General features: G+C 57.0%; 1 protein-coding gene across 4 annotated transcripts in view; it reads left to right on the top strand.

Moving 5' to 3' along the window:
- Window positions 1–17580, top strand: part of PDE9A (phosphodiesterase 9A) — a 104513-nt gene that overhangs the window by 85632 nt on the left and 1301 nt on the right. For 3 of the 4 annotated variants that reach the window (XM_010834919.1, XM_010834921.1, XM_010834922.1), the window contains 10 exons: window positions 1333–1407; window positions 5502–5588; window positions 6501–6605; window positions 7118–7200; window positions 8355–8511; window positions 11324–11437; window positions 13280–13384; window positions 14058–14186; window positions 15968–16063; window positions 17494–17569. In XM_010834919.1, the coding sequence (XP_010833221.1) occupies window positions 1333–1407; window positions 5502–5588; window positions 6501–6605; window positions 7118–7200; window positions 8355–8511; window positions 11324–11437; window positions 13280–13384; window positions 14058–14186; window positions 15968–16063; window positions 17494–17569 (1027 nt within the window). The remainder of the gene's footprint in view (window positions 1–1332; window positions 1408–5501; window positions 5589–6500; window positions 6606–7117; window positions 7201–8354; window positions 8512–11323; window positions 11438–13279; window positions 13385–14057; window positions 14187–15967; window positions 16064–17493; window positions 17570–17580) is intronic. The other variant, XM_010834920.1, reaches the window with a different exon arrangement.

Genomic DNA, 17580 nt, shown 5'->3' with positions numbered 1-17580 from the left:
GTTTAGCAGAAGTGGTCCCAGACCACAGCTTACTGCCAGGAGATCGTAGCTCCTCCCAACCCCCATCGCCAACTCGGTGAACAAACGGTTCTGACACTCAAATGTTACTTGAAAGAACTTTCATTTTTAACTAAATTATTTATAATCTGCTTCATCGCATCTCCCGTCCCTGAACAATATGTAGTTAGTATGAGAAGTTTTGCTTTTGGGTCACAGAGGATGTATCAGTTACAGGAGAGAGGCCCTTATTAGAGCAGGCAATGCCCTGGAAATTGGGAAGGTCTTCAAAACAGCTACAAAAGACGGGTCCCATGATGGCGGTCCTCCATCTCACAATGCCTTCAGCTGGAGACTGAGCGGGATCCTGGCCCAGCTGAGTTTTACATATTTGCCCACTAAGATCTGGGCTTTGCCAAGACTAAGATCCTCCAGACGGGGGCAGGGGCCTGGGGTTGCCGGCCATGCACAAGGCCAAACCCCCAACCCGCCACCGTTCCCACAGCAGCAAAGAGCCTTCCAGAGCTGCCAGGGGTCTCCCTGACTCGGATATGAAAGACACACTGAATGTTGTCCGAGGTCATTACGTGGACCCAAGTGCCCTTTCCCATAGGAATACATGGCCCACACCTTGGGACCCTGCCCTGGGAGTCACAAGGCCCAGCCTGGGTCCTGAACAAAAGGCACCCATCTTCCACAGAGGTTCCTTCTAAAAACACAAAGAGAAAGACCTGGGTGATGACTGGATTTAATCCCAAACACCGTGACTGTCTCGTGTCTACGGTCTGCTGTTTCCTCTGACAACGTAACCTAAACTCTGGTGTTCCATAGAACCCACAAGCTGTGCTGTTACAGCCCACGGCTGAACTAGTGACAGGTTCCAAAAACAAACCTCAGAATAGCTTCTTAGCCAGTATGTGAATGTATGCCCATTTTTCCCCCTCGATTTCACTTTATTGTATTTTTTAAAGTCAGGTTTCTAGGGATGTCACTAGCACGCAGTCACAATCACCCTCTGCAGGTGCAGAGCACTGTCAAGGGTGACGGGCTTACATGGTCACATGCCCTCCACCACGATCAGGGGTGAACACTGTGTCTCCCCCAGATGCCCCCTCGGCCCCTGCTCGGTCAGTCCTGAAGCACTCCCCCAGCCCCAGCCCCCACCGGTGGGGTGTCCGTCCCTGTAGCGTCGTCCCCTCCAGAACTCTCGTGGGTGTGGCCTTGAGAATGGACCCAGGTGTCCTGAGACGGGTTGGGACGACATGGAGAAGGCGTGGCAGGCCTTTGTCCAGCACAGAGGCCGGAGCCAGCTCACACCGCTCCCTGTCCCTCCAGTACCTGCTGTCCCCTGAGACCATAGACGCCCTGCGAAAGCCCACTTTCGACGTCTGGCTCTGGGAGCCCAATGAGGTGAGTGCGAGAGCCATCGGAATGGGCGCCAGCCTCAGGGACCAGATGGGAGGCATCCCCATCCCTCTTCTCCTCTCTCTTCTCTTCCTTTTAGCTTGCTTCCCCAGTTTTGCAGCCAGGCTGCCCCTTGGGCTCGGGAAGGCCCTGAGCCAGAACCAAGGAGCATGTGAGCAGCAGTGCCTAACACCAGGATCTGGCTGCTCAGAAACGCCCCCACACCCCCCCACCGGGCCGCATCCTGATCCCCCAGGGCAGCTGCCGAGCCCCCGTGGGAGTGAGCCTCCAGGCTTCGGGATTATTTCAGGAGGGGGCTCCCACTTGAGGTCCCGCTGAGAGTGGTCAGCCTGGGGAGCCATGAGGACTCGAGAACCCATGATCTGTCGCTCGGTCGTGTCTGACTTGTGACCCCTGGACTGCAGCCTGCCAGGCTCCTCTGTCCAGGGTATTGTCCCAAGCCAGGGATCGAACCTGGGTCTCCTGAATTGGCAGGTGGATTCTTTACCACGTGAGGCGCCAGGGAAGCCTTCAAGGACTCAGAGTGGCTTCTTACCACGTGACAGTTCTTTTAAATTTCCCTTTTGCTGAGAAAACACAGGCATGGAGATTGCTGTTTGTTTAATCTATTACCTAATAATGTCAGATACACCCTCCTTTCTCTGAACCCCAAGAAATCACAAAGCCACATAGACCTCAGGCCGCTGAAAGCAGCAGATTCTCGCCAGCTTTTCAGTCATGCAGGAGCACAGAAAGGCTCACGCTCTTGGACAAGGGCAGCAGAGCGACTTCCCTGCAGGTCCAGGAAATGGATCATGCACCCTGAACTCTCCTGCATGAACCACTGTCACTCGCGTGGTCTCCTGGGATAAGAAAAGCCCCAGCAAGAGGGGCGGGGAAGCACAGATCTCGCCTCCACCCAACCCGGTCCACCCTGAGAAGAGCAGCTGGATGGCACGGGTGCTCCAAAACGTCCAACCAACCAGCATGCAGGACTGGAGCTGGGGGCTCAGGGAGGAGGGGCTATTGTAAGTGTCACCTGCCGGATCAGTGCTTGATTGAAGACAGACGTGGTGGAGGGAAGCAGGGCAGGAGGAGAAGAGTCAGGTGTTCCAGGAAAAGCATGAAGACCTCTTGTCCCAGTAGCTCGCACTGAACAGGGGACCCTGTTGGCCTGTCCACGAGCAAGTGGGCCCATGGGAGCTTAAAACACGCACCCCTGTTTCCAGCAGGTGGGCAAGTGCTGCTCTGAGCACATCTCACGCTCCGCATAGTCATTTTGACCTCCGCCCACAGGGAGAAAGAGCAAAGCTGGGGTCCTGATGGCAGAACCCTGCCATTCCTGTCTCCACAGAACACAGGCTGCTTGTGGCCAGAGAGGGAATGCTCCACCTTCATGTCAGAGGTGGGAGGATCCCCGCATCCACCAGGGGGAGGCCGCCTCTCTGCCCTCGTCACTCCACCTGTGGGATGTATGCGCAGGTGCTGGCAGGGCAGGGCTAAGGGGCGGGAGGCAACCCCCTGCAGGTATGCTTGGCCTGAGTGGCCGTCATCTAGCCCCAGGGTTTGACCAGCACACCTCCACGCCCCCGGGGAGCCTGGGGAGGGTTCCATTGCTTCTGTAAAGTGCCTCCCTGCCCGAGGTGGCAAACCAGAAGTGCTCACAGACAGCAGCCCTGGCCTCTGGGGGTGCCGTGAATTTTGGAGAATGAGCAGCAAAGATGAACAGGTACAAGGACACATCTGAAAGCTTCAGCAGCCCGAGTGGCCCCCAGCACTGCATCTGGCCACCCCCCGAGAAATCAGAGCTCCCAGGTGGTGGTGGTTCACTGACCCCCCTCCACGCAGGGGTGATGCACCCTGCATCACCCAGGGCCCAGCCCAGCGTCCTCTGATCACAGACCAGACGGGGAGATGACCTCACGCTGCTCCACTCTCTCGAGGGCCGGCCTCTGAGCGCCCCCACAGCTCTGCATCTGCCCAGCCCTGCCTTGAAGGCTGCGGGACCTCGCTGTCATCTCATGTGTCCTCCACGCTCACCATCACCCAGCTGCCAGCCCAGGACCTGCTGCAGCGTCCACAGCTGCCGTAATGGGAGCAGATGTACAGACGCATCCCTCCTGCTCTGAAGCCACCACATAAGTGGCGCCAGATGGTTTCATCTGCTGATCACCTCCGCCTCTTGACTCTGATTTCACAGCAAACATTTCAGCTCTGCGGGGTTGCCTGCAGCCGCGAATGGGCCGGTGTGGCGGGGAGCAGGGGTGTCAGAGCTACAGCCCCTCTGATCCAGGACGGTGAGGGCATGAGCAGCTCTGGATGGCTAGACCCTGACTAGGTGCTCATGCTGCCAGCCAAGCTGGGGTGACCCGGCCACCAGCCTGGACACCAGCCCTCCTGCCCTCACGCCAGGACCCTGCACTCCCCATGTCCTGTCAAGGGCTCCTTCAAAGCCCCGGTTTCCAAACCTTGGCACCCAGTCTGTGTCTGCGCTGTCCCCTCAAGGAAGACCAGCATGTGGCCCCTTCAAGGACTTTCCGTCTGGACATCCTCCCGGGCCCCCACTGCAGGGCTGGGGCGTTTTCCAGTTTCCTAAGTGGGTTCTTTGTGATGCCACACAAGTCTTTGCTTCCAGAGGTGTTCCTTCCGTGGCCAGCTCATTGACCCTTCATTGTAGGATTGGATTTGCAAAACTTCTAAATTGCAGTGTTTCTAGTTCTCATATATTTTGTAACAAGAAAAAGTGGATTTTCAGCTGTATTCCCTGAATAGGTCTTCTGGGGCTGCCATAGCAAATGCCGCAGACTTGGGGGTTAAATAGAAACCTGTTTTCTCACGGTCTGGAAGCTCGACCTCCGAGATCCAGGTGTGGGCAGGGCTGGTCCCTCCCGAGGCCTTTCTCCTCCGCGTGTCGACAGCCTTCTCCTCCTGTGTCCTCATACGGGCGTCCCTCTGTGCGTGTCTGTGTCCTGATCTCCTCTCATAAAGACACCTGTCCTAGCAGATTAGCGCCTGCCCTAGTGACCTTGCATAACCTCAATTATATCCCTAATGGTCCTCTCTCCAAACACAGTCACGGGGGAACTCAGGGCCTCAACAGCTTGATTGAAGGGTCATTATTCAGTCCTTAATACACCCTTTTTGGGAAGAGAAGGTTTTCCTGGTGAACAGAGCAGACGGGAAGTCTGTGCAGACACCAGGGCAGGGCCGGCACTGGGGCTGAGGGGCACAGGTGTGGGTCCCAGGGTGGGGAGCTGGGGGACGGGGGCTGGTGTCCTGCTAAGGTGATGCTAAGTCAGCCCCACTCTGAGACCTCCCGTCTCCGTGGGCTCTTCTCCCAGAAAGCAGAGCCCACTTTGTCAAGCTCTCACTTTTTAAAGATCATTTAATCTTCTTGGCTTGATTAAGCTTCAAAGTTCTGAGTGGCATTTAAATAGATTGCAACCGTGACAGTAAATCCTCTCTGGGCCTGGAAGCAAAATCAACATCAAGTTGAACGGGGATTTCTGTAGAAGGCGGCTCAGTGAAATGAGGTTTGGGAGGCGGTGCTCCCCAGAAGGAAGCTTGCCTTCCAGACACTTTGGTTCATGCATAAGAAAGTGCGTCCCAGCAGGGCCCCTGGGGGCCTGAAGAGACGGGTTTGGGATGGATGAGTATCTGTCAACGCCGCTCCTCGGCTCCTCAGCTCCCAGCCTCGAGCTCTTGCAGGGTCTGCGGGAATTGGAGGTGTCTCTCAGAACCTCAGGCCAGGATCCTGACCCATCGAGATGGGTGCTTGTGTGTATAAATAAGTCAAGTCACTTCCAGTGTGGTCATTTGGGGATAGCGTCACTTCATCTGGTCACTGTCCCTCCTGTAGAGAATGCCATTGACTTCTAACCCTGACTGCTCTTTCAAAGCCCCCACACCCCTTCTGGGGGTGCTGAAACCCCCTAGTCAGCAGACTTGGGTCCTGGGGCCCCCTGGAGGGGAGGACTCCCCTGGGGTCCAGCCCGCCACGCTGCTGACCATCCCTCTGCTCCTGCGGCCCCCCGGGAGGGGAGGACTCCCCTGGCGCCCAGCCTGCCACGCTGCTGACTGTCCTGCTCCTGCGCCTGCAGATGCTAAGCTGCCTGGAGCACATGTACCATGACCTGGGCCTGGTCAGGGACTTCAGCATCAACCCCATCACACTCAAGAGGTGGCTGGTGAGTGTCGGGCCCCTGCCGGCCCCTGAGCACAGTTTCATCGAGTTTCCTGGGAATGGACCATGGGTACCTTCCTTTGGGCCTGGGCTTCCTGCAGACAAAGGCCACACTCCTGTGAGAATCCTGCGGGGACCCATCCCCAACCAGACACTCTCTGTTACTAAGCTTCTGTCTTAGGAGAAAATAGTAGGAACCAGGGAGAGTCGTGTGAAGAGTGTGTTCTAAGCAGCATGTGTGCAGGGAGGGAGGGGGTGCTATGCAGGTGTATACATGTGTGTGCCAGTGTGTGTGGAGTATGTGTGTGTGTGTTCATTTGTGAGTGCTGGTGCCTGCATCATGCGGAGGAGGGGCTGTGTGTGTGTCCATGTGTATGTGTGTGTGTGTGTGAGGTGTGCATGTGGGGGAGGGGTGTGCATGTGTGACTGAGTGTATGTTTTTCAACAGATCTTTCTTTTTAATAAAATGCTGCTCAGAGCCAAATGTTAGAAGGCTGTGGAAAGGGACTCCCCTGGTGGTCCAGTGGCTATGACTCTGCTCCCAGTGCAGGAGATCCGGGTTCCATTCCTGGTCAGGGAACTAGATCGTGCATGCCACAATTACCGACACAGCCAAATAAACAAATAGGTTTTTTAAAAGCCTGTGGAAGGTTAGATGGTGGCTGGGGACCTGGCACCCACACGCAGCCCCCTTGCCCTCCCCCCAGCTTCACACCCCACTGTGGGTCCCCTGGGGACACCTTCCCCTATGTGGCCCTTGGACACCCCTGGGCCCCTCCCTCATCCTCAACCCCAGGAAGCAGGAATGCAGTTGGATGAGGACCGGGTGGGAGTCAAGAGCTGGCTTCGGGAAGAAGGTGCGGGGAGCTTGAGGAGGGTGGGCGGTGGGCACAGGGCGGACCGTCTCGTCCCGCAGCTGTGCGTGCAGGACAACTACCGGAACAACCCCTTCCACAACTTCCGGCACTGCTTCTGCGTTGCCCAGATGATGTACAGCATGATCTGGTGCTGCAGGCTGCAGGTGGGTCTGGGGGCGTCCCTCCTGGTGGGGAGCTTAGGGTGGGTCTGGGGGGCATCCCTCCTGGTGGGGAAGTGGGGAGCTTAGGGCGAGTCTGGGGGGCATCCCTGCTGGTGGGGAGCTTAGGGCGCGTCTGGGGTCATCCTGCCTGCAGGGAGCTTAGGGTGGGTCTGAGGGCATCCCACCTGGAGGGGAGCTTAGGATGGGTCTGGGGGCTTCCCACCTGGAGGGGAGCTTAGGGTGGGTCTGGGGGGCATCCCACCTGTGGGGAGCTTAGGGTAGGTCTGGGGAACATCCCACTTGGAGGGGAGCTCGGGGCAGCAGCTCCTCCACCACCTGGGGAAACACCGCCCCTCCAGTTTGTCAATTAACAAGTGGGTGCCCACCCCCCACCCCAGGGAGAGGCGCGTCCTCCCCCACCAGGCCAGAGCTGGGGGAGCTTCATCCTCCTGTGTCATTGCCCCACCCCCCCTGCCAGCCCCCTCCTCACCCACCAAATCCTCTCTCTGATCCAGGAGAAGTTTTCGCAAATGGACATCCTGGTCCTGATGACTGCGGCCATCTGCCACGACTTGGATCATCCAGGCTACAACAACACGTACGTACATGGTCCTTTTCTCTTATCAAGGGCACTCTGGGTGTCAGAGTTGAGCTTTTCAGCTCAACCCCCTGCCAGTTCCCAGCGGGAGCTGTCAGCGAAACACTCCTGAGCCCCCAGCTCCACCCCACCTCTGTAGGACGCAGCCTTCCCACCAAGGACTTTGTCCAGGGCCAGGCCTTCCCAGCAGGATCCCAGACCCCAGGGGGCTGCCTCAGCCCTCTGTGGTCCTGGCTGCAGGTCTGCGTCTGCACGTCTACACGGCAGGGCCTGGCAGCAGCAGAGCTCCCCGCCCCCTGCAGCAGGGAAGGACGTTCACACACCCATGACCGGGAGGGGCGGACCTCCACCCAGTCTCTGGATCTCACTCCCCTAAGGGCAGCCTCACCAGCCTGCTTCCAGCAGGAATGAGACAGAACAAGGGCAGTGACAGCAAGAACAGGGGTATGGACACGAGGAGGCAGGGAGGGTCCAGGGCAGGCCGTGGGGCCAGGAAGATGGGCCAGGCTCTGCTGGAACATTGATCCACTCCTGCCTCGGGGCGAAGACAGAGTTCCACCCCATGTCCCTGCCAGAGTCCAGGCCCAGTGCTGCTGGTTTGTGTTCATAGTGATACTTTGGTTGTTCTGTGGAGTTTGTGTATTTGTGTGTCGAATTTTCCCATGTGGGCGATGATGCCCAACCTGTCTGGGAAGCATGCTATTGCTACTCAGGACCAGAGTGGATTCCAGGGTGTGGACGTCCGTGCCCGGAGGAGGAGGTGTCCACCCCCTCAGTTCACACTCAGATGCTGCGCTGAGCACAAGACAGCCAGGGGCCCGTGCCCACAACATCTAGCCTTCCTCCCACATCCTACGGTGTCTGCAGGGTGCCTTGGCAAAGGCCTGACCACCTTGAGGGCACCTCCTCAGGGAGGACCTGAGGTTCATTGGTGGTGTCCACCGTTAGGACTGTAACGACTTGGGAGCATCTAGTCAGAGGGGCAGCTGAGACCCAGGAGAGCCGGGAGGAGTAAGTTCCTGGCACAGCAGAGTGGGTCCCCTCCAGCAGCCCCATCGCCTCCACCTGTACACCAGCACGCGCGCCCCTGCACCACTGCGCCCACTCGCATGTGAGTGCAGGCACCCGAGGGTCCCTTTGCTGTCCACCCCCAGGTACCAGATCAACGCCCGCACGGAGCTGGCCGTCCGCTACAACGACATCTCGCCCCTGGAGAACCACCACTGTGCCGTGGCCTTCCAGATTCTCAACCAGCCCGAGTGCAACATCTTCTCCAACGTGTCGCCAGAGGGCTTCAAGCAAATCAGGCAGGTGTGTGGGGCAATGCCGCGCTCACTGGGGAGTGGGGGTCCCTAGGGGACAGTGAGCCCCACCAGAGAGGAGACGCCCTCTCTCCCTGTGCCTGAGGCTCCCAGGAGCTCCCAGTCTCCCACAAGGATCCTGGGGGGCCGGCCCTCCTTCCACGCCTTCTCCAAGGCCAGGTGACAACGCCCCAGGAAGAGGTGTGTGCTTGGCCTGCATGGGCAGTGTTCCATGGACCTTCAGGTCATGACTACCATTTAATTTAACCCTTTGAGATACATCCTTTCTCATCTCGCAGCCCAGGAAACTGAGGCTGACACAGACAAGGTCACTCACCCAAGGAAGCAGGTCCTGGACGGACACGTCTGCGACATCCAGCCCGGCAGAACCCCGACCACTGCCCCTAGGCCCTGCTCTTGTCCCCCGCTGCCCTGTGACCAGCCAGCCTCACATCCCACTTCAGAGAAGAGACCTTTCTGCTCCTGGGGGCACATGGGGCGGGGGATGGGGGCGGCCACCTGTCCAGAGACAGAGGCTTGCAAGTCACCAAAGTCACACATACACCCCCTGCATACACACAGCAGGTCTCACTGAGCACAGCCCTGGGCCCCACCCTCTGGCATGTTCAGAGGAGGGGCAATGTCCGAGCAATCCCAGAGGGGTGAGGTGGGTTGAATGATAGCCACCTCCAGCTAAAAAAATAGTCACGTCCACCTCCTGACCCCCCAGGAGCTGCGAATGTGACCTTATTTAGAATAAATCTTTGTAGCTGTAATTAAACTAGGATCTTTAGAGGTTAGCTCAGATTATCCACAGGGACCCTAAATCCAATGACAAGTGTCCCTATTAGAGACACACAGAGGAGAGACACAGAGGCCGTGTGACAGCAGAGGTGGAGACGGGAGTGTGTGGGCACACACCGCGGAGCCCAGGGGCTGCCAGAGGCCAGAGGCAGGGAGTGCACTGTCCCCGGAGCCTCCAGAGGGGCACCTTGGTTCCTAGACTTGTGGCCTCCAGAGTCCTGAAGAGATGCCTTCCTGCTGCTCTGTCCCCCGCGTCTGGCACTTTGCATGGCAGCCCAGGGACTCGAACGGGTGGGAGCCACGTCCTCCATGTGGGAGTCCACACAGTGTCTCAGTGGCCTGGCTTCCAGAGGCACCTGATAAAGACACGCTAGAGCCCAGGGCAAGACGAATGCCTCCTCCTGGAGAACCGACAGCCTCGCCTTAGCAGACGGCTGCAGTCCTGTTCCCATCCTTTCGCTTCCAGGAAATCAGCGCTCAGCCAGGTCTTAACGGCAGGCCTTGCTGAGTCACCGATTCCTGGTGCAGTTATCACCAGGCTTTCTGGCCTCCCTTCCACGTGTATGGACCCACAGAAATGGCAGGCACCTGCTCTGTGTTTTTCTATTTGCTATAGAGAGTCTTTCTGTGGAGCAGGTAAGGGGGCGAGTCCTAAAGAAAGGGCCCTCCTGTGTGCCGCCCCTGATGACTGCCAGGTGAGGAGCCCCACCAGGAACTCAGCCCAGAGCATCCAGGCAGCTGGCCCCCTCCCCTCGTGTGAGGAGCAGTCAGAGCAGGAGGGGACACGCCCCCAGGGACGCTCCCTGCCTCCTGCTGCCCACGCGGGGACACGCTGCTGCCTCTGCCCCGGACACCTAACTGACTTTAACACTTTCTGGGGGGTAAAATCCATTGTCCCAGTTTTCAATAATGTTTTGTTCTTGAATATCTTGAGAGATAACTCATCATGAGAGTAGATCCTTCACTAATAATTAAATCCTTACTGAGAAATTGCACAATTCAGAAGGCCAGTGATGCCCTCTCCCCAAGTACATTTTTTTATCTGTACTGACTGGTTTGAGTTCCATATTTGATGTTTCTGGTGGTGTTTTCTTAGAGAAGTAGAACATCATACCCGGGACAGAGGTGTTCCCTATAAATATTTGTGGGATGGATGGACAAGTTGGGTGAATGGATGGATGGACTGATAGCTAAGTGAATAAGTGAACGGATGGATGGATGAGTGAACAAGTGGATGGATGTATGGAGAGATGGATGGATGGATGGACACTTGGATGGATGGAGGGATGGATAGATAGATAAGTGAATGGATGGCTGGATGAGAGAACAAGTGGATGGATGGGTAGACAGATAAATTAATGGGTGGATGAGTAGGTTGATGGATGGCCATGGTTTCAAATTACATTACGTCTACTAAACCAACATTTGGTTAACAAGATCATAAAATATTTGTATTAAAAACATTTCACTTTTGCTTACAAATTTGTTAATAGAAGAATGCTATTATTTATCATCAGATTTTGTTCCCAAGCAAGATATGCACATACAGTCACATACAGATTAGATAATAAGAAAAAAATACTCTTGGAAAATGGGTCATTGACCTCCGGCAACAAGATCTAGGAAGAACAAACCGTATATCTAGATTAGTGAACTGGCAGGAAACATTTGTCCTTGGCTAAAATAGACTGGACTTCACAAGGAGACACGCTGAGCCTCTTCTCTGCAGCTGAATGCTCGTAGTGGGCCTGGGCTCAGAGCCTTCTCTGGGGACGCAGCCTGCATCAGGCATCCTTGGGCTCAAACCCCAGCCTTCCACTCGCCAGCTGTGACCTGGGCAAGCTCCTTAGCCTCTCCAAGTCTCAGTTTCTTTATAAAAACGAGGACAATACCCACCCCTGGCATTGGCATGAGGTCTGAATGAAGTGACTTGAGCAGAGGGCTCCGCATACAGTGGGTGCTCACTGAGTAATTATTGGAATTATGCCCCGTGTTAACTCTTGGCTTTCACTTCTCAGGGAATGATCACGTTAATCTTGGCCACTGACATGGCAAGGCATGCGGAAATCATGGACTCTTTCAAAGAAAAAATGGAGAATTTTGACTACAGCAACAAGGAGCACATGACCCTTGTGAGTGGGCTTTTTTTCCTTCTCTGGGGGGCTGGTGGGTGAGCCCCACCCCCCAGCTCAGACTGGGAACCAAGAAACCAAAGGAAAATGCATACCCTCACTTGGAGTGAGGTATCAGTAACACCAATTTGCAAAGTCTCAGTGCTTAGCAGGGAAAGCCCCCCAACCCCCAGTAGGACCCTTTCTCCTGGTTAAAGGAATTCCTTTCCCATCCTTCCATCTCCTTTGGATTCGAATGTGATAAGTGGGCGAAGGCAGTTCCAAATGCAGAGGCCCGGCCAACGCAGGGGAATGCCAGGCTTGGGAACAGAGGGCAGAATCCAGGGCTGCCCCGACATCTGTGTGACTGTGCTCTCACAGGCCCACCACACCCCCGTCAACCGGCAGGGCTGTGGTTCCCACCCCTGCCTCCCCTGTGGTGTTCAGACCATGGGGTGCTGATGAAACCCCAGGTGGCGTTTCTAGGGGCTCCAAGTAGCCTTGGTCCTTTATGTCTCAGCATAGAAAGAATTCAGTGAGAGGCAAAGGCACGGATAAGAGATTAGAACAAGATGCGTGTGGGGCTTACAAGTGGGTGGGCGAGAGGATGCCACACCCTGAGAACTTGGTGGGCTCGGTCCTATAGTCAAAGGAAATGTAGGGAGAGCAGAAAAGACCACCTTCTTCCTCGTTCTTGAGTAGACATCGCGCTTCCGTCATGAGCGCCTCCTCCACGTCAGGTGGGGTGGGGGGAGTTTTCTTGTCCCTATGTGCTTAAGCCGGGACTGTCATGGCAGCACGGAAGAATGATCTCAGGTCACAGTACAACGAGGGTCTTTCACTCTGAGACGTCACCTTTCCATGAATTATTGTCTTTTGCGTGTGCAGAGTATGTCCTAGGAGGCATTACCTCACTGAGCTCACTGGGCAGGAGTGGGTCGCTCGCCACCGTTGTTTGTGGTTGAGGGTATGTCCCCATGCTTCTATCACGTGGTTTTCTTGCTAAGCAAGCCTGCTTGGTTTTATGGTTAAGAAAACTCACTTCTTGCGTGATCATTAACTTACAGGGGTCTTGTGTATTTTTTTCTCTATGTATAATCCGTTAGAGCGTGTGTGTGCGTGCGTGTGTGTGTGTGTGTGTGCACGCACATGCGCGTGTTCAGTCATACCTGACCCTGCGACCCCCTGGACCATAGCCCGCCAGGCTCCTCTGTCCATGGGATTCTCCAGGCATACTGGAGTGGGTTGTCATTTCCTTCTCCAGGGGATCTTCCCGACCCAGTACTCAAACCCATGTCTCTTGCATCTCTTGCATTGGCAGATGGATTCTTTAGCACTTGAGCCCCCTGGGAATTAACTGTTTAATCACACATTTTCCCTTTATTCTGTCCCTGTCACCGAGGCCGGTGGGCACGCTCCCTGCTGCTCTGTGAGGGTCGCCTTCGCCCTGTGTGTCTAACGCACTTCTTCAGTGCTCAGCAGGCCCACAGGGTTTCTTCTCATGACCATTTAAACCTCTGCCTCCTGACAGCGCTGTCTGTCTATGTTTTTTATGTATCGTCAACATCAGAGAGATACTTGTGAGCTTTACAGTATGTGGTTCATAAGACAAAATGTCCATGTGTTCAAGGGGCTTTCCTGCTACTCAAGCGCCTCCAGGAAAGAGTGTGGTGATGCCCCGTTCTCCTCCCCTTGCAGTGGGAAGTGTGCCCTTTTTGGGGGAGGGGGCACAGCAAAGTTCAGTTCCTCTCCACACGCACTGCCCACCCTCCCCCCTGCTGGCCTGTGATGGCAAGCCCAGACCCAGAGCCCAGCAAGGTGCGTCCCTTGCTGCACAGCTGAGTCCAGAATCTCTTCTTTCAGCTGAAGATGATACTGATCAAATGCTGTGACATCTCTAACGAGGTCCGCCCCATGGAGGTGGCAGAACCGTGGGTGGACTGTTTGTTGGAGGAATATTTCATGCAGGTAAGCGTCGCACAGGCCACGCCTCCTGGGGCTCTTTAGCCCCTTAACTGGGTTTGAAATGTGACAGAGGCACCAAGGTGGCCAGTGTCAGTGCTTCTAGAAGCCTTCACAGCAGGGGCACGCCAGAAACGCGTGGGGTTGTAATTTGAGACACACAAGGCAGGGACAAGCAGGAAAAGCTGATGTCAAATTGTCACCGTGTTAGCACCCCTGTTATTACTGATTAACTCCCCCCACCCAATGGGGGCCCCTGGGTGCATGAGACCAAACAGTTATGGCTGGGGACACTCTGGGATAGGAAGCAAAGCCAGCCTAAGACGGAAAATGTCAGAAGGGACAATAAGCCTCTCGCTAGAGCAGCTTGATGAGCCTGGGGCCAGGATGAGGGGGTCGCAGGGTGGGGGGTGCTGGTCTACAAGCTGCTCTGCTGCTGAGCAGCCAGCAGGGCTTGGAGCCGTCCTCCCCGCCCCTGGACACACCGTGCAGGCTCGGGGGCCCCTGGTTGGCACTTACAGCGCCCTCATCTCCCACGTGCTCACTACCATCTGTGATGCGGGTGATTCTGCTAGCATGTTGGCTGTTTTTCTCTTCCTCTGAGAGCAGTGATCCTTGAAGCTCCCAGATTCCACGAGTGTTTCTTTCTTTAACATCATGTTCGGTACCTTCCCTGCAGAGTGACCGCGAGAAGTCAGAGGGCCTCCCCGTGGCCCCATTCATGGACCGGGACAAAGTGACCAAAGCCACAGCCCAGATTGGTTTCATCAAGTTCGTCCTGATCCCGATGTTTGAGACAGTGACCAAGGTGAATGACCACCTCCGCAAGCTGGTGACCCAGCAGGGAGAAATACACGTGTGCATTCACATGGACACACACACACACATAGACACACTCACAGACATGCACTCACATGGACACACACAAAGGGACACACACAGACACACAACATACACTCACATGACACACACACACACTCCCATGGACACACACTCACACAGGCACACACTCCCATGACACACACACACTCCCACAGACACACACTCCCACAGGCACATGGACACACACAGAGACACACACTCCCATGACACACACACACTCCCACAGACACACACTCCCACAGGTACATGGACACACACAGACACACACTCCCACGGACACACACACACACAGCCTCGTGGACACACTCACATCACACACACACACAATCCCACGGACACACACTCACACAGGCACATGGACACACACAGACACACACTCCCACGGAAACACACTCACACAGATACACGGACATACTCACATGGACACACACTCAAACATACACACATGTGCAGTAGCCGCCTACCTGACACTCACCCGAAGCCCACCACACCTAACACCCACGTGTTCAAACAGACCACCCCCCACCCCTCCTGGCCTCCGTGCCCACCCCCCAGCCCAAGCAGTGACCCAGCCACAGAACCACAGAGCCTCTTGCTGCCCCTTCCTGGGCCAGGTGGCCCTCCTGCACCGTGTCTATGGAGCCACCCCAACCCCCCAACCAGGGCACCAGCAGGGCCTTGTCAGCACCTCTCATCTCTACCTTCAGAAGAACTTTCTGCCCTGCCCGCCCCTGTCTCCCCAACCCCCACAGCGATCACCACATTAATCCTCAGGAAGGAGACAGTCTCTGCCTCTCTCCATGGCTCCCCACTGCCCCCAGCACAGGGCAGACCACCTGCCTTTTTGGGCCGTCGCCCATCCTGTTGGGCACTTCTGCCTTACCGGAGAGGCCCGTGGCTCCTGGTCCCACCTTCTTCAAGTCTCCAGCTCTAAGCCCAGCCTGCCTTGGCCTGGGCCCCGCTTGCTGTTCTCAGCAACCTTCCAGAACTACCTCAGCGCACCCTTCCTCAAGCCCCACAGCACTCTTACCCCACAGGTGGCAGGTGCCAGCCAGCAGTGGCGATGGTGGGCCTGCCCTCCTCCCTTGCAGGAGCAGGCTGGGGCTGGGGGCTGTGTGCACAGGGCCCCAGGGGGCAGGGAGGCAGGGCATGTGCCTCCTGGGACTGAGGAGGGGGCTCCTCAGAGGGAGAGGCAGCCCCCTCAGAGCTGAGTCTCAAAGACAAAGCATGCTCACCAGGTGGACCCGGGGCTGTGGGCACTGCAGGCGAGAGGCAGAGCCACAGGCGGGGCCAGGCCCCAGTGTGGTGCGGGCAGAAGGGGTCCCAGGCCACGTGCGGGATCCCTTCACTCCCCCCACCCGTGGCTACCTGGAGTCTGGGGGGTGAGGTTGGCGAGATTGGCATTTGGGAGAAGAGAGTCCGCGGAGGGATGTTGGGGTTCTGGGAGGCAGAAGGAGGGAGCAGCTTCTGCCAGTCCTCGTGGGAAGTGTGAGAGCTGGAAACAGCGGGACTCAGAACAGGCAGGTGGGTGCTCTGTCCCCAAAGGCTCCCAGGAGCCGTTGAGCAGCCAGCCTCGCACCTGGAGCACCTTGGATTCTAACCCCCGCCATGACCCTGGACAGAAGCATGTCTCCAGGGCGGCTGGTTTCCCACGATGCGCTTCCCGCGAGGATGACAGCCTGTTGACAGCCATCTTTTCTCTCACAGCTCTTCCCCGTGGTTGAGGAGCTCATGCTGCAGCCATTGTGGGAGTCCCGAGATCGCTACGAGGAGCTGAAGCAGATGGACGATGCCGTTAGGGAGGTGAGTCGCCTCTGTGAAGGCCTGGGGTCCACGGACCCCACCCCGCCCGGCCACACCACCCAGGGGGCCTCCAACAGAGCGCATCTGTCCCACAGAGACGCCAGGCCTGATGCAGAGGTGTTCTATCCTCAGGGAGCTCACAGCATGGGAGGCACAGAGCCTTGGGGGGAGTCTGTGCCCTGAGGTCGTGGTCGTCCAATGGGGTTCGAGGACATCACTGCCTCTGCCACCTGCGTCCCCTCAGAGCGGGTTTCTGGCCCCGTGCAGGTCCCTCCCCTCCTCCCAGGGCCGACTTTATTCAGAAGCAAGGCCATGGAAGAGACTCCCTGTCTCTGGAAAAGCCACCACCACACCCAGCCATGGGACTCTGCTGGCACCTTGAGGAGGATCGAAAGACCCAATCCGGCTCTAGTTGGCTATTGGGGTTGGTCCTGTGTTTCAGGGAGGCTCAGAGCTGGGGTGGAGGCTTTCAGAGAAGCTGCGAGAGCTGGTCTGGCCCCAGCAGGCCCCCAGAGGGTGCAGCCCTGCTTCAGGGCCCCCTGCCACTTGGGACCCCTGGGATGTGCCCCTGTGACGTCCAGTCACTCAAGTGTGGCCTCCCCTCCATCCACCCTCCCTCCCCGTCTCTCTCGGGTGCCCAATGCACCCCTGCTGCTGCGGGCTTGGTCCCCACTGGGCCTTGCCTGGCACTCCCCCGCCCACACCCCAGGGTCCCCTCCCATGCCGTTTGTTCTTCATACTCACTGCAGGCAGGGTCTCAACCCTGCCTTCCAGCCGGGAACTCCCACAGTGCCTTGCTGAGCCTCCGGTGGCTCTCCTCTCAACCTCCTTTGTGTACGATGCCAGACGCACCGTGGTGCTTTCGGGTCGATAGGCAATCCCAGCCGGCAACCGATTTCTCTAGTCGGATTTTCCTCCCAGGAAGTCACACAACCCCAAAAGCCTAAGAGTACATGATGCACAGAACAGCTGTAAGAGGAGGCGTCCCCCAGCCACGCCCTCTGACAGGAGGGCTTACAGGCCTGGCCCCGCTGGTCCAGCCTCGAGCCGTCACTGCAAAGGCCTCAGTCTCCAGGCCCCAGGCCGGCTGCCCAGAAGGCCAGTAGGACCCTCCACGGCCCCTTCCTGCCCCTAAAAAGAGCTGACCCACAAAAGAGGTAATGGGGCCATGGACTCAGCATCCACCATGGCCAGTTCTCTGGGGCTGCCCCTGCAGCCAGCAAGAGCTCACTGTCCAAGACCGAACGGAGGCCACATGGTGAGGCTCCAACGGCCGGGAAGGTAGACTGTGCAGAGCTGTTTCTGGGAGGTGCCCCCAGGGGCACGTCTCCTCACATGTCTTAGCACCTCCTGTCCCAGGAAGCTTTTGAGCAGAAGGCAGTCGCTCACTCACTGTCCGTCACCTCCTGTGTGCTCTGTCCTGGTCATAGCAGAAGGCTGAGAGCCTGACGTCTGGGAGCGCCACGTCAAGAGAGAAAAGCAGAGACCTCGGGCGACAGAGCGAAGGTAATGCTGTT

The sequence above is a fragment of the Bison bison genome, unplaced genomic scaffold, assembly GCF_000754665.1.
Source record: "Bison bison bison isolate TAMUID 2011002044 unplaced genomic scaffold, Bison_UMD1.0 scf7180017864037, whole genome shotgun sequence".
NCBI lineage: Eukaryota > Metazoa > Chordata > Mammalia > Artiodactyla > Bovidae > Bison > Bison bison.
Note: the sequence above shows the minus strand (reverse complement) of the source record. Positions and strands in the feature narration are given on the sequence as shown.